The 16,833-nt window shown below is 47.1% G+C and overlaps 1 protein-coding gene across 1 annotated transcript in view; it reads right to left on the bottom strand.

The window, feature by feature from the left end:
- Positions 1–11,891: 11,891 nt before the first annotated feature.
- Positions 11,892–16,833, bottom strand: part of CAMKMT (calmodulin-lysine N-methyltransferase) — a 368,333-nt gene continuing 363,391 nt past the window's right edge. The window contains exon 11 of the mRNA XM_040993199.1: positions 11,892–12,510. Within this exon, the coding sequence (XP_040849133.1) occupies positions 12,436–12,510 (75 nt within the window). The 3' untranslated portion in view covers positions 11,892–12,435. The remainder of the gene's footprint in view (positions 12,511–16,833) is intronic.

Genomic DNA, 16,833 nt, shown 5'->3' with positions numbered 1-16,833 from the left:
TGTTAAAGCAGCTAGGAAAGCAGCAGAGGATGGCCCAAATGCTTGGGCCTCTGCCCACTTGTGTGGGAGACCTGAATACAGTCCCCGGCTCTTGGCTTTGTCCTGACCCAGCCTTGGCTGTTGCGGCCATTTGGGGAATGAATGATTGGAAGATTTCTGTCTCACTCTTTCTCTAACCCTAACTCTCAAATCTTAAAATAAAATACCATACCCATGTTTTCTCTTTATTCACTTCCAAGATACTCTCAAGAGGAAGAAATGCTTGATTTTAAAGGAAAAATGGACATAGTGATGTTAAATGCACTGTAAGGGAACAGAATTTTCTTTCTCTTTCTAGTCTTCTTGGCAACCTGGCAGCTAGGCAATAGGCACCTATAAAAGGAGCTGTGTGTGGGCTCCATCACAGGGAGATCAGGAGCACCCAACGATAGTTCTCTACCATCACTCTCACACCTTTCTTCCCCTACTCAAGGCATGCATGTGGGGCTGTGCTTGGTTGGCCTTGCCTGGTGCTCCCTGGTAAAGACCCCTTTCGTTGGCCTTGCTTGGGGCTTTCCGACTTTTGAACAGGCTCCTGAATGAAGGAAATGTGTCTGGAGACAGCACCTCAGTTGCCATTGGGAGTTATGTGACATTTCCATCACTTATGGAATGCAACCTTTATCCAGCCTCCTCCTCCTTGCCTGTCCATTCATCAACCATGGCACAGAGTGCCTGCTGAGCACCAGGTGCCAGGCTGACTCCATGCTAAGCACTGCTGCTTCCCTCAGGGATCAGGACCCAAGTGCCGGGCTCTCCCAGGGGTCCAAAAGAGAGCCCTGGAAAGAGTCCTAAATTCACCTGCTACTGCTTCCTCAAGCCACATCCACCTGTGGGCAGCAGGGACATTTTATTCCCTTGGAAAAGTGGCATTGGGTCAGACACCACAAAAGACCCCATTGCTTGCAGGCAGAGTAGGGCTCTCTCACTTTCCAGACCTCAGAGGGCTCCCTCCTGCCAGAACCAAGGAGGCTGCCTCTTGCAGGGCCTCCCACTTCCTCTTTTGTACTCCCCCTTCCCCTTCTTCTTAAGCAGTCACACCTCTTGTTAAGATCTACCAGTGGCTACCTGCTGATATAAACTCTAGCTCCCCACAGTGGCCTTCAGGGTCCTGCATGACTGGCCTGCACACACCTCAGTTGGTGCCACACTCTGCTTGCTTGCTGGAGCCACTTGCCGGGCTCCCCAGCACCTTTGCACTCGCTGTTGCCTCCACTGGGAAAGCTGTTTCCTTCAATCTTGAAAGACTGGCACTTTTTGGTCCTTTAGTTTCCCAGTAAGGTGCTGCCTCCTCAGAGAGAACTCCTTTTGAAGGAGACCTGACTCCGTTCTAAAATGCCAACTTGCTTTAGTGCCCTCACTGCATCTACCCCAAGCTGAAACAGCCTCATTTATTTGCAGGTTGACTGACTTTCTCTTCCTCCCAGAATGTCGGCGTCTTCAGACCAGGGACTGTGCCCATCTTACTCATGACACTTCTCTTAGTGTCTGGAACCTATGAGGAACTGTGTGAACATCTGTGGGATGAATGAATGGGTTAGTCCTCACCTCACTTCACCCCACATTCCTGCCAAGTCAAACACTTCCTGCAATCTTACCCTGGTTCAGCTCTGTGCCTGCGGCAGCCCCTTTCTTTCCACTGCTGCAATCCTACGGTCTAACACAAACACTGCCTTCTCTCCCATCATGTGAATCACTCCTTTTTAGTTATGGTAACATGTTGCCAGGCCTTTTCCAGGGGACAGGTTCTGTCTCCCTGGCAGGAGGGAAAGCACCCTGTAGGCAGAGCCCCCACCCACACTCATCCTAATGCTCCTGTGCATGGTAGGGCATGCAGGTGTGTGCGGTTGACTGGGGACTGGGGACACCCCTCGCAACCGTTAGCACTGTGCGGCCAAGGAGTAGCTTTTGACACTTGGATTCTCAAGTCCTTCTTCCTAGTCCTTGGAATACTTCCCCTATGCTAAGGTTCCCTGTGCTGCTTTCCACCCCCATTAAGAGCTCTCCTGTCTTTTCCCCCAAGGACCATGAGAATACTACCTTTCCTAAGGGGAGTTTCTTCAGCAGCCACCCTGTCTAGTGCCAAAGGGAATATGTGGAATTCATTGTTGCACAAAAAATGTTGCATTTTCGGGCCACGGTGTGGTAACCTAGCAGCTAAAGTCCTCGCCTTGCACACACCAGGATCCCATATGGACCCTAGTTCTAATCCTGGTAGCCCCACTTCCCATCCAGCTCCCTGCTTGTGGCCTGGGAAAACAGTTGAGTACGGCCCAAAGCCTTGGAACCCTGCACCTGAGTGGGAGACCTATAAGAGACTCCTGGCTTTGGATTGGCTCAGCTCCAGCCATTGCAGTCACTTGGGGAGTGAATCATCGAACAGAAGATCTTCCTCTCTGTCTTTCCTCCTCTCTGTATGTCAAAGTTTCCAATAAATATAAAATAAATCATTTAAAAAATGTTTCACTTTTTCCCAACTAAGAGCTTTCAGGAGCCCCTACAGTGAACAAGTCTACTACAGTGCTGGCTACTTGGAAATGAATGGTTATGACAAAGACAGAAGAGGATGCCTCACTGAACTGAGCCTAGGAAGCCTCTGCCATCTCCTTCCTTCACAGTATAAGGGCCTATTAGGCAGGGGCAGGGCCGGTCTGGGGAGCCAAGAGACATCAAAAGGCGAAGGCTCCCATGGAGATTCCTCCCCCCCAGAAACTCACAGATTGTGCAGCTGCCAGTGAGAGCAAGCAGAGGTTCTATCCTCTTCATGGCTTGTCCTCCATTACCTCTGACCATTCTAGAACAGGTAGGGTCAAAAGAAGCAGATCACTAGGGCAAAAGGACCTGACTTCCTACAGCAGAGGGCTCAGACTTTAAGCTGACTGATCACCTTTTCATCTGAGATTGCATGAGGAAGTCACCAGCCCTTTGTCTCTGGTCACTTGGGTTCCCAATCTGAGCTGCCCTCCCTCTCACTAGGATTTTTATGTCACAGGAATCTCGTAAGTGGCCTCTCCATTTCTTTTATTCTACTCTCCGGCCAGCATTCAGAGTCACCTTTGACAAATACACATCTTGGGGTGGTCAGTATGGCTAGCTGGTTAAGCTAGGCTTCAGAACACTATTCTATATCAGAGCGCGGGTTCAAGTTCTAGCTGCTCTGATTTTGATCCAGTTCCCTAACAATGTAATTGGGAATTGCCCAAGTACATGAATCCCTGGGATTCATGGGAGACTCAGAGTTCCTGGCATTTAACAGGGTGCCCAACACACACCACATATTGATCAAATAAGTGAATGGAGTGGAGGAACTTGGGGTGGATATTTGGGGCAGTGGTAGAGATGTTACTTGGGACACTTGCATCCCATATTGCAATATCTGCGTTTGAGTCCCTACTCAGCTTCCATATCCACCTTCCTCCTTCTGGGACATACCCTGGGGGCAATGGTGACGCCTCAAATACTTGGGGTTCCTGCCAGCCTTGTAAGATATCCATATTAAGTTCCAGACTCCTGGCTTCCATCTGGTTTAGCCCTTTTGCTGTTGTAGACCTCTGGGCAGTGAACTGGCAGATGGAAAGCCTCTCTCTGCCTTTCATATAAATGACAGTAATGTCAAGTAACACCTGACTATTAAAAAGAAGAAACAAACCCAGACCCCCATTGACCTCTTCTCCCCTGAAGTACCTGAGACAGCTCCTGGACCTTCAGTTTAAAGCAGAGCAAAGGTGAAATGGGGGCTCACCCCAGAAAGTGCTCTGAGAATACTAGAGAATACTAAAGTATTCTCAAGGGCCAAGCAATGTCTGACTGCTTTGTCCTGGAAGTCCCTTTGTCCCTATTCTCTGAGGTAACCCACATCTCTGTCCTGCTAATGGGATGTTTTCATCCTGCATACTTGAGAAGTTAGCACACATTGGGAAACCAGAGGATCTCACTCACCTCACTTAGGTGACAGAGGAGGGACCTGGTGTCCAGGGAATTGCAGGTTGGTTGCTGAGACAGCCCAGGCTGCACTTTGGCCTGGAGCCAATTTCTCTGCTGTGTTCTGCCAGCAGCCTGATGACAGCGGTGGGATCTCTGAAGGGTAGGTAAAGGCTGTGGGCTCGTGTTCCCAAAATTTCAGTCCTGGTTATCTCAAGCCCCTTCTACCTGAAAGCTGAGTACTTCAAAAAAACACTGGAAAACGCCGAAAAGTACCCTACCAGACAGGAAAGATTAGAGATGGCATGCATCAGTTGCCTGCTGCTGTGTAACAAAGCAGCCCCAAAAGCCAGATGCCTAAAAGCAACCATTTCAGCGCATCTTCCTGTGAGAGGGCAGTTTGGGCTGACCCCAGCTGGACAGGTGTTTTATTCGTTTAGTAGGCTCAGCCCCGGAGCTGCAGACAGATTTCCTAGGTTCAGCTGGCCCTGGGTGTCTTCACACAGGCCTAGATAATGGGGAGGGGACTGAGTCCTGTGTTCCCCGGCATCCAGCTGAACCACTGGGCATTTTTCCAAAGTATCAGATGTGGGCAGAGTACACATGCCAGCCATGAGCAAATCTCTGCTGTCCTCACCTTAACTCAGGCCCTGTGAACAGAAGCCAGTCACACTGTGGTCAGAAAACACCATTTCTGGGTGAGCCAAGCTGTAAAAGATCATGGCCATTCCTGCACATACTGCCTCTCTCCATTCTACCTGGAGGGTAGAGCCAGACCAGCCTCGAGTCTCAGGGTGAGAAAGAACATCATAACCACCCTGTGGTTTATCAGCTCATGTGGGGCTGGGGTGGGGCTGTCAGGGATGGAGAGCACGAACAAGGAGACTCCCACTCCTCCTTAGGCCCAGTTCCTGTCCATTGGCTCTCCAGGCCCATAGCACCTCCTGTGGGCTGACCTCAAGGGCTGGCGTTGTAAGCTGCTTCATGCCATCTCTCTTAGTATCAGGAAAGGGCAAGAGGAAGGAAGAGAAACACTCAAAACACAGGCAGGGTCAGGGCCTTGGCCTCTGTACCTAAAAATAAAAGCTGTTTAGGCAAATGAAGGCTAATGCACCTGGAGTGGAACCACGGGTCTTGTGAGCACAGCCAAGTGCCTGACTGGACAGTGCTGCAACCTTAACAAGGTCCGAGGTGGTGCCACAGCCTTCGCTCATTCTCTGCCCCGACAGCAACCTCATGTGCCACATCCAGGTTTCTCATGTGGCCTGCTACTCAGGAGAGAGCAGGGTTCTCCTCTCCACTACTTGCCTGTGATACACCCCCATATTCTCCTATCCCTCTGCCCACCTTTCACTGCAAACCCAGACTAAAACTGTGGGGGAGGCCATAGCACCCAAATGGGAAGACAGAAGGGCTCTGGGCAGCCACCCGCCCCATTCCCCTGGGTAGTGAGGGCTGCCAGGAAAGATGAAGAAGAGATGGAGGGGACAGACACCACTCCCAGGCCTTTTTCTTGTGGCTCCAGGACACAATAAAAACCTCCTTATTGGCCATTCATTACGAGGAGGCCTCTTAACTGCTCCACGGGGTAGGGAGGGGGCTGCTAGGTAGGAAGGTCAGGCTGGGGAGGCAAAGTCCCCTGTGGGCTAGGGGGCCGATTAAGAGCAGGAGAGAGACCCTACCCCAGAAGAGAATGGCAGGCAGGGAAAGAGAACAAAGTGCAGCCCAGGTCACTGGGGGTGGGGAGTAGGAGTAAGAATCTCAGTGGGGGGAGGGAGTTAGTTACACTTGGAAATTCCTTATGAAAGTGCCCGATGGCTTGAGAAACGGGAGGTGAGTAGTGAGGGCTGCGGTGGCTAGGCGAACCCCCCCTTCCAAAAAAGGTTCTCCTAACCCTGAGAGACCCCGCGGCACGTCTGCCCGGGGCTCCCAAAGTGCCCTAATCAGGGTGAGACGAACTGATTTCCCCAAGCAGCCAGGACCATTTCCTCCAAATGCCCTCTGCAGTGCCCACTCCCCTTTTCCAACTCCCCCCAACCCGCCCCCCCACACACACACCGGGAGCGACAGGTGACCTCCACACGGGGAAACTGGAGGCGCCTTTGTTCTCGAGCTTTCCACAGCTCACCCAGCGCACCTGGGCCACATCCCCCCGCGCACTGAGCTCCACCCCAGGGGCCGGCAGGCTGGGCCGGGCCGACGCCTGTAAACGCCGTGCCAGCCGTCCAGGTCCCGCCATTCCCTTTGGGTGGACGGACCCAGATGCTCGTGGCTTTCCCGTTCCCCAACCCCCGCCCCGTGCGGGAATAAAGAGTTTGGGGGTTGGGAACGGCGGTTGCAGACGGAGGCGGGAGAGAGAATAATCCCCAGGAGTTCCCCGCCGAGTTCGCTAAGGTAATTGTGTCTCCATCCACACCTGAGACATTCCCGTCCCGGTCTTGAGGTGAAAAGAACTTGAAGACAGGCCTTTAGCGGCAAAGGCCTTGACAGTAGTCGGGCCGAAGCAAGCCGGCCCGCGGGCGACCCCCGAGTCCTGAACAAGCCCGGAGCGGGAACTCAAGTTCGGCCCCAGTGAGTCTGAGGTGCGCCTGGAGCTCTGAGTGAATGCTGTTCCCCCACCCCCTAAAGAACGATTCTCTCCACCCACCCACCCCCGCTCGTCATTTATGCTTCACAGAAGAAGCTCCTGTCCGAGTGACAGAACTAAAAGGCTTCGCGAGCCTCGGGCTCCTGAGGAGCGCGGCCTGCCTGAGGAGATCTCGGTCTGCACCGCGAGCCGAGTGCGGCGGGCGGCGGTGACGTCACGGCGGGCGGGGCGAGGCCGGGCTCGGAAGGTTTCCAAAATGTCAGCGCCCGCCGCCCGCCCCGCTGCCTCGCCGGGCGCTAAGAGCTCCTCCGACCGTCGAGGTTCCACCCCGAGGATTTCACCGAGAGAGCGCCTTAGGGGGACTCGGGGAGCAGAGAAAAGGTCAAAAATAAGCACCTCAGGAACAATGAAAGCTTTTTCTCCATGCAGCAGTGGAAGTGTTGCGGGGGGTGGGGGGGAGAGGGAAAGGAAAAAAAAACACAACAACAACTGGAAAGGTATTAGTCAGAAGTGGCTATAAATCCTCTGGAGTTTTGCTCTTATAAAAAAAAAAAAACTCCTTGGAGAGAAAGTCTTGAAAGAAATGCAGGTCAAAGCCCAAAAAAGCTCTTGATCAGAGATTGCTGGAGGAAAATCTTCCCAGACGCCGTTTAATAGGCAGCAATCACCCCAGGAGTGGCGAAGCCAAGTACGCTTGAAACATGGTTGCAATTCCTAATAGGTCTTGTCACACTTAAGGCACTGCAAGCTCCATCCGACGAACAGCTGAAGCTAGCTGGCGATTCATAAAGCCAACAGTTTAAAGTTTATTATGATGAAAGCACTTAATGACAGCCATCGCTAGGGGCCCATCATTTATAAAGCTGTGCTGAGTATTAGACATGTAGCATGACCACCAATTTTATGTCACAATTGCTACCATAAAATGACCTTTGGTGATTTTTGCTGCATGTGGTGGACAGCTCTTCCTTCACATTAGTGCTCTGTGGCTTTCTTTGCAGACTATTATGCTGTCTAAAGCTTATTTGGCACTGTCGTGAGCCTCAACCCTTGTTATTACCCCGAAGGCCTGTCTGAAAAAAAAAAAAAAACTCTCATGCTCTATTACGCCACTCCAATAATTTACAGTTCTTACCAGCCTTGGTTAGTGTAATATTTTAATGCAAATATGTTTTGCTATTGCATTTTATTTATTTATTTATTTTTTAAGTTCCCATGCTTCTGGCTACTGAAATACCCGGTTAATGGATGGGGAGAGTTCGCTGAAATCAGCTTCTTATTCCCTGGCCAGGTCTCATTGAATGGGCATTATTTCCTGTGGTCGGTTAAAACATCACCAGAGGAGGGGAAAGGTTAATTAAAACTTCCGTTGAGATTTTTTTCCCTTAAAGATCCTGTGTGTAAGAAACCCACCTAAGGCAGAAATATCATTTCTTATTTCCCCACCTCCAGTCCCAATGCGAATTTACATGTAACATTATTTAATTAGGCTTCCATTTTTCAACCTGCTTTGTATAGTCAGACAGTGTTTGAATACAGAGCCACTTTACCGTTCCAACGTAAACTGCTGCCGAGAAAGTGGTCTGTCCACGCCACACCACCTTTAAATTGTGTATATAATTTTATAAATGATATAAAATCTGCTTCTAGTCCCCAAGGGGGGAAAAAAATACCACAAGCCTGGCACGCTGCAATTTTGGAAGGATTTAAAATATGTGATTTCTGCTGGTACCTACTGTATTGGGTTTTATATAAAGCTTTTTTCAATAAGGTAAATTGTTACATGACAAACTCATCTTCCACCATTATCATCTGCTGTTTGTGTTTAACAACGGGAGTCCCGCTCTAACAAAACTGTTGTAATGGCTGTACAAATTACTCAGCTGAAAGCTTTTCACCAAACAAAACAGTATTAATCAGCAGTTCTTATGAAGGTGCTAATTAAAAACAATTTTCTTCCTCAGTTTGCAATACTAAAGCCATCTTCACTTGCACAGTTTCCAATATACAGCTACTGTATTTGCTCACACTTCAGGCCCTCCATTAACTATTGAATCTCCCATTAGCCATTTTATTACATTTCTGTTTACAGGCTTGTTGACATTTTAAAAGTCACAGTATGATCTGTTTTATCTATTAAAAAATGTATTAATTTAAAAGTCAGGGGGACAAAAAAAAAAAAAGGCAAAATGCAGACTCCAAATGCACACACTGCCAGGGCAGAGAACACAGGGAGGATTTAGCCCCAGCCTGGGCAGTAAGCTCTCTGGGTAAAATGAAATCTGAGAATGAAAAGTGGCATTTCAGGCTTAAATGGCTTGTTAAACACCAATGGGCTCATTGCTAATGTGGAAATAGCCCACTCAGGAGAACATATTTGCTCTGGCTAAAATCTGTCTGACTTTCAGAGCCACCTTTTCACTCTGGGATATACTCATCCCAGTGGGGGTGAGTGGGCACAAGTGGTAGAGGACACACACTGCCCCTCGCCCTCCTCGGGGGTCTGTGGAAGGGGTCTCTGGAGAATCCTACTAGACTGTCTGACACAGACTGGAAACAAGTCAAATGCTGACTAAGCACAAAGACAAAGCTCCTCAGAAGCTGGGGCGACGACAGTCCACGCCTATTTACAAGTAAAAACAAGACACCTCACCCTCAGGTAAAGAGATGCCCCTCTTAAGTAATAGGGAGAAGGAAAAAACCACCACTACCTCCAGCCTACGTACTAAAACCAGGTCCCTCAGCTGTCAAAAGCAGTTAACTAGCTCAGGACAGACACCTGGCTGTTGAAATAGGGCTCCAGAGGACCACTAATCCTTCCATTCACTCAGTTAACTGCTGGATCCCCAAATTGATTCAACAGGTATGCAGTGGTAAATTCAGCCCATATTGGAGCCAAAGGGAAAATCAGCAAGGGGCGGGCAGCTCTTCTCTGAAAACACCCGAGGAACCAGCCAGAAAAGCTTTTATGGCCCCGACAAGTTTTTTGCTGAATACTGAGCACCTAAATTACCCTTCCCTAATGGAAGTTACATTTTCATGCTCAGTCAAAAAGCCAACAAAATACACAATTTATACAAAATAGCATCAACCTCTTAGGTAGTCTTTTCTAGCACTTTTATCCCAATTCACCGCATATGTGTCTTGCGATAAAATAAAATATATTCCTTAGAACCAACTTATATGTGGCTGTTCATATCACCACCTTAGAACTGACCAGGGGGGATATTAGCCAACCTTCTCACATCCAATCAAATATACTTAGTCTAACAAAGGAAAATCCCTGATTTCTGTCATAAGATAAAGGTTCACTACTGGAACAATATCATAATCATTCCTATGACTTCTTAAGCAGACAGGCTTCCTTTTGAAACAAACACATGCGTAATTATGTACATAATTATGGAAGGGGCCATTTCAATCATAATTGTTCAAGCCAATACTGATGCATAGAAATAATCATCAATTTTGAAAGAAATGTATGTGGATAAGGCTTTTTAGAGCTGCCATATTTTTCCCTCTCAATATTGAGATTTGACTAAAATTTGAGAAGATGGAACACGTCCAAATTATTTAATAATATACAACATTTGCTTCTTACAAACTGTCAAAGACCCCAGACTAGGTATTTCCAGGTGGGGATTCCATAAAGAGCATATCTAGGTAACAAACTCTTAACAGTCTGTTGGAGATTTTCTAGATGTTAATCACATGATAAGTATATTTTTTTTCCTAGGTGTCTTTTGGTAGGAATAATTCAATTCTGACACGCTGTTCTCAGATATTTAAAAATAAATACATATATTAAAATATATCACTAGTTCAAAATACAATACACTGCTCAAAATACAATTTCTCCCAGAGAAATAAACTGAATTTCTACACTGACAACACACAAATGCAAATTGAATTCTTGCCAAGTCATGTATTTTCATGAGAGAACCAAGAAAATACTCTTATGATCCTGCTGTTCTATATTTCAAAAGAAAAAATAGACTATATCCTAGGTGCTACTAGAGGGATGAGTTTTCTTTGGCAGATTTAGTTGCAAGTCGTTTTACAGAAGATTTTTTTTTTTCTGTTTCTACCAGTATAAATAGAACTACTTGTATAGCCTTTCAAAACATTCCAAATTCTAATTTTTTTTTTAAACAAGAAAATATGAAGCCAGTATGCAACCTATACAGTCACCAAAGGAAAGCTGCCACTAGCTGAACTACTCAGCTAAATGGCTGGTTTGCATTGCCCTGGTCTTTATCTAGCACTGAGAATAGACTGCTGTTTTATCCAAAGAGGAATAAATTGCTGTTATTGTGATGTTAGCCCATCACTTGGCATTGCAATTCAAGTTTTTGTGAGAAAGAAATGTATGATCTAACTGCGACTTGACCTATGCCTTCCCAGATCCATCTAGGTGCTCTAATGGAGCAGAAAAAGTAGTGAATACAAGGACATGCAAACTGATGGTGAAAAATTTGTTTGATGATAGAAGTGAGCAGAGAAGACATTTGAGAGTCACTGTTTGTGTGGCAGCTAAGTTTGTTTAACATGCAAAGGATGCGCCCGCTCCACCTATCACTTTAATTGCATCATGCCAAATGGGTGCTTTGCCTGACTAAGGCTTTGAGGATACATGGCTAACCTGCTGACGACAATACTACTAAAGTGGGCACACATGATTCCTCCCAGATAAACAGCTGCATTTCCACAAAAGGCATTACAGCCTCTCATTGGGTGTACCAGGCAAGGATAGTCTTGGGTTTCCTGCAGAAAAGTGGCTCCCTCTTCATCCCAGGTAGCACCTCTGAAATGTATACTACATACTTGAATCATGACATCTAACAGTATATACTTATTTTAAATAAGATAATTGAGTGATTGAGTTGTTGTTTTTCTAAAACTCCCCCTGGTTGAGATCTAGTGGATCAACCATTTATCCAAAATTTCTCTGGAAAGGACCTGTTTTGCAAGAGGCCGGCAGAACAGCAGCAGTTAGATTTAAGCCCTGATAAAGGCTCACTTTTCATTCATAGTCAGAGCCTAAATGTGCTCTTCTTGTACCTAAACAGATAATAAGCACTCAGCACACTCCCCCTCCTTGACACAGCACACTGAGACTAATCACACATAATTGGAGAGGAGGAGCAGAGGGCTGGCCACGCTATTGTGTCCAGAGGACAAACGGTCAGTTTATGAGGCTTTGGGCTGATGTAGTCGTTTCTTATACATCTATAGGGAAAAAAGCATCCTGTTGAAAAGCAGGGGAAAAAAACCAACAAGAGAAAGGGAGAAAGAGATGGCAGTTTTAATACAATTAATTATTAACAATTAGGAGGAAGATTGGAGAGATGTGCTTTATTATTATTATTTTTTTAACCAGGAAGAAATCATGGTGTTTATGTGTTTACTGATTAAAAATTACCACCATCAGAAGAGAACAAAGACTCCTCTCTCACTCTTCTATCCCTCCGCCCCACCCCCCCCCCCTTTTTTTAAGTGGAATTAGGAGTCACCAAAAGAAATTCTATCTCTCAGGACAACATTTAGTTTGCTCATGAGTCAAATTCAGATCTCACACAGGCTGTGTCTTCAGACTTGGATACCAAAAGGGGTGTGGTACAGGAAGGGCAGCCAGCAAAATGTAGAAAGAGAAGGCAGGGAGCTGGGGCATGTAGGCAGGGCCAGAGAAGGTGGCCAGTGAGGACAGGGGAGCCCCTAACCCACCGTGGAATGTCTGGGAGGCAGTGTGGGCTGGGCCCTGGGACCCTGGTGATCTCCGGTCACTGGGGGCTTGCTGCACATGGGACCTGGCGCACATTTGGGTTTTTGTGAGAATTTGCCCCAGTTACTCGTGGTTTCCTTGCTCTTCTGAGCAGCTCGATCTTCTATCAGCATTTGGTTAGGCTGAGCAGCAGAGGGTAATGAAGGTTTTCTTCGTATAGGTCTGGGTTTTCCTTTTTCAGCTGAAAACAATAACAGGAGAACAAGATAAAGGGAACTCAAACTAGCAATTTTTACCAGTTGATCTTACTGCTGAATATGAAGATGACTTTTTACCCACATGTATCATTTGCGGAAAATAACCACACACACAAATGCAAGTCAAAGTCTTCTTCAGTAGCATTGTCATAACAAGTGTACAGTAGGATTGTGTTAGGTGAGGGTGTTTGTAATTCCCAAAACTGTGTTTGCAACCTCTAGGAACTGTGAGCTTCTGGACTAAAGGGAGAGCTGGGGCTTGCTTCTGGTCCTTACGTCAGCCGTTCGGCATAAGAGTTTCTGTTGGTCCCTTCTCTTGGATCATCCCTGCCCACACCCTGTCCCCTGAGCACCATGGGCTGGCATCTGGACACAACCCCAGGGCACAGGGACAGGCTGAGGGGGCCTAGGCCATTTCTGAGGCTCTCTGGGTGTTCTTTGAGGGTTTTAATATCAGTGACAAAGAATTCACCAATTCTTTCCCCCCGAGGAAGGGGACATATTCTAACAACTGCAGCAGCAGTATTTGATACTGCCCATGTGAAATTTTGTTAGTCTTCCTCGATAAAAAGCACACTTCCTTGCTTAGCCAGTCATAATTCTGACAGTCATATATTTATGTTTATTCTGGCAGTCATTTTGCCACTTATTAAGATAAAAAGTAATGTTCTTGACAAAGGTGTTTCTGAGCCAATGACTAATTCACTTTTTTTTAAAAAAAACAGATAAATATTTATTTTAATTAGACGTGGAACCAGTCCCTTTATTGTTTCAGATCAGTCCAACATTCCTTCATGCTCATCCTACGCTAAAGCCACATAAACGGCTCCAACATCACACTTGGATTGGTGTGTCTGGGGCATGTTAACCTGAATCTTCACAAATTACATTTTTTTTTTTTCTAAATCCTATTCCCAAACTCTGACATGCCCTCACTGTTAAGGACAGGAGTCATAAGCCTGTGTTTTCTTGTCTGCCAGAGAAGACACAACCAATCCAGACTTCGCTTTCTAATGTGCTTCCCTGAGCGTGAGACAATCACGGCAAAGACTTCCGTTTCCTTCCATCGAGTTTGTTCTGTTCACAGAAGATGACTTGTCTATTTAGAAAGATCTGCATGGGATTTTTGTTGCCACCCAACTTTAAACACATGGTCCCTCAACATCACTCTTTAATAAGATTTGTTTTTTCCAGTGCCTAGAAAAATCACAAACTTCCCAATCTGTAACTACCAACCAGAACCTGCCGACTGTAAACGCCTTTATTGTCAGTTGCCCTAGTGATAGAGGGAGCGCATAGAAATCTTTCCGGGGGGGGGGTGAAGAGGGCCCAAGCTGGCTAAATTCTTTCCTTGGAGACTTGGGGATCAGGGAAAGTTGATTACTCAGCGTGAATCAGCTGACCCCCTCACTCGCAATGCACTAATATACAGAGACTCAAAAGAGCTCTTTAGAAAAGTCCCTGAGGTTCTATGTGGGATAAATAATTCTGCAAATATGGGTTAGAATCACTTTTGACTTGAATTCTGTGCTGACCTCTGGAGGCCAAAGCAGGGGCTAGAAGGGGTGCAGTAAGGTGGGGGGTCGTTGAGGGGGAGGCAGCCCCAACTTGACTGTGAGCCCTTCTTGCAATGGAGCAGAAACGACAAGCTCCCAAACAAAAGCAAAAACAAAACAAAAACTAAAGCACTATGACTTGGGAGGAGCTGACAGGGGTTTGTGGATCCAGCGAGTCTGTTCTGTGAGGGTACTTAAACACACACAAAGCTTGCTTCAATGAGGGGGGATGTTATGAGGTTTCAGAATAAAGTCCATTTACCCAGGCTGTACTTGTTTGCTCAATTAATAATTATAATTTCAAGGAATAAAAAAAAAGGCACCTTGAAAAAAAAAAAGAACAAAAAGCAAATTGTGACTAAAACAATTTTTCAATTTCATGGGTTAAAACAGGGTCTTTGAGGACCGCGCTAAATTATATAGCTGTTATTAGTAGCATTATGCTTTACTTCATAATTGGATGTAACACACTCACTCAGCCCCGCTACGGTTCGAGCAGCACCAGCGGGAGTGGAGTTCAGACTGTTTACCCTTTACAGTATCCACAATTATCAACAGCACACCACACAGATTATAAGCACCAGCCACTTGTAATGTGGCATTTTGAATAGATAAGCAGAAGTGCTATATGGCCGTGGCTTTAACACAATGTACCGCCTTCCACAAGCGAGCCCTAGCCTATTTTCCTAAGTACAAAAAAAAAAAAAAAAGCATTGGGGTGATTTTGCGAAAGTTAGACGGGCTGGCGGGGGTGGGGGGCGAGGGGAGGGTAAGAAGAAACTACCCATGGCAAATAAAAATTAAATTTTCAAAGAATATTTGGCCAAACAGGGAGTGGTTTTGTCCACTCTCATTTCAAGCCGGCTGTAAAATCGCAAAGTCACATTCACTCCTTTGCTCCAACAATCGCTATCTTAACATCCTGAAGGTTTCCAACAGTACGGTGGTGGGGCCAAGTCGTTGGAGTCGCAGCCTGATGGGTAGACGGAGGGGGTCGGGAGGGGGAGCAGAGGGGTTGTTATTTTTTCTGCGCCTTGCCTGGGTGAACAGAAAGGCGACGCTTGAAAAACACCCTGCACCTCTGGCCGCCCGGTTCCTGGGAACTGTAGTGGCGTTGGTGATGGGCACCGTTCGCACAAAAGCACTGGCAGAAAAGTGCAGAATGGCACCGTTTTGATTACAGGCTTGCTTTTTAACGGAAATAAAATTTCACAGTTAACAATGAGAGGTGAAAAGTTTAAGAGGCAAAGCCGTTCCTCCTGATCAGTGACTGTTAATCAGCTTCATGGGTGGTTGCCTAAATCTGTAGTTTTTTTTTCCTTTTTTTTTTTTTTTACCTTGCACTACTGCCAAGATCGTAACTAATTTTTTCCCCCTGTTGTAAGAGGAGGGTGAAAACTCGGCACAGAAGGCAGCTGTGTATGAGTGACGGGAGGCACTAATGCAGAGGGCAAAATTAAAATTCATGAATCTCTTCACAACCATTTGTGTAACAAGATTAAGACAGGACTGCGGAAAAGAGCGGCATTATCAGGCGTCTTACAGTCCTCCAGCTGGTTACACTCTATTCCAACACAGTAGGGCTAAGAGGATAACACGCAGCCCCAAGGAAATCGCTGCTCCTGCGTGGGGGAGCAGGCGCGTCCTAGGGACCACGGGGCTTTGGCCAGAGATGGAGGGGGAAAGAAAGCTGATTGCCGCTCAAGATGGAAAACTTTTAAGCTCTTGCTAGTTAGTACGCGGCCAACAAAAGGCGCCGGGGGTGGAAGTTCCAGTCAGCGCCGCCTGGCAGCTCTAGTCCCGGCTGGTGGGACAGTAAGGGCAGGCAGGAGCGACAGAAAGGACACAGCTACTGCTTTGGGTCCGTATTCCCACACCTGTTAGACGAATCGCTCCTTACCAGCCAGCCCAGTCCCGGCTCCCTGCCTTGCCTCTGGGAAGCGATCCTCCTCTTGCAAAGAGCAACAACCACCACCACCCCCGCCCCTGTGCATGCTGCAGCTAGGTCATGGTACTTGGCCTTGTCTAACCTGTTCCCGGTTTTCCCTGCATTGGAGCAAGCACGGATGGGGCCAGAGGCTTTTTCCCCCCTCCCTAGCAGCAGACATACCTCTCATTGTGTATGTCATGGGCAGCCATGTATGCATGTTACCCAAGGCATTCCAAATTTGTGGAATATCCCTGGAGAGCTCTACTTCCTGAGAATGAAATGAAACTCACCCATGGTAATAACAAGGGAGCAGGGGATGGGTTTTTTAGAGTATGTCAGCAAGTTGTGGCATTTGCCCTTTAAGTGATTTTGCAGAGAGAAACACTAAAGCCACTTGATATTTATTTTTATGAGACCCATCAGCCAGACAGTGGTTGTTAATGGAATACTAACTGGGTATGGTGCCCTGTAAATAGAAATACATGGGGCATGTGTTAAAGGGTATATGGGATGTGCTGTGCTAGCAGGGTTGGAGAGAAGTAGCTGCTCCTCCCTCCACCCTCCAAACGCATACCCCTACGTGTGGACCCTCTAAAGTTCTAGACAAAGGGCAGGTTGGCATGGACCCCTTGACTGCCTTGCATGACCTGGGACACCCAGATCTTGGTGCAGGAGGCAGAGGCTCAGCACTGAACTTCTCTGCAGCAGGGAAAACTCCTGCCTTGGCGCTCCTAAGCTGTCCCTGGGAAACTAAAAGCATTTGCTGTTCTAGGGGGAAGAGTATGCACTGTGACATTGGAGCAGCCATTGATGGATCCCTG

The sequence above is a fragment of the Ochotona curzoniae genome, unplaced genomic scaffold (assembly GCF_017591425.1).
Source record: "Ochotona curzoniae isolate NIBS_2020 unplaced genomic scaffold, NIBS_Ocur_1.0 contig_883, whole genome shotgun sequence".
NCBI classification, from domain to species: Eukaryota; Metazoa; Chordata; class Mammalia; order Lagomorpha; family Ochotonidae; genus Ochotona; species Ochotona curzoniae.
Note: the sequence above shows the minus strand (reverse complement) of the source record. Positions and strands in the feature narration are given on the sequence as shown.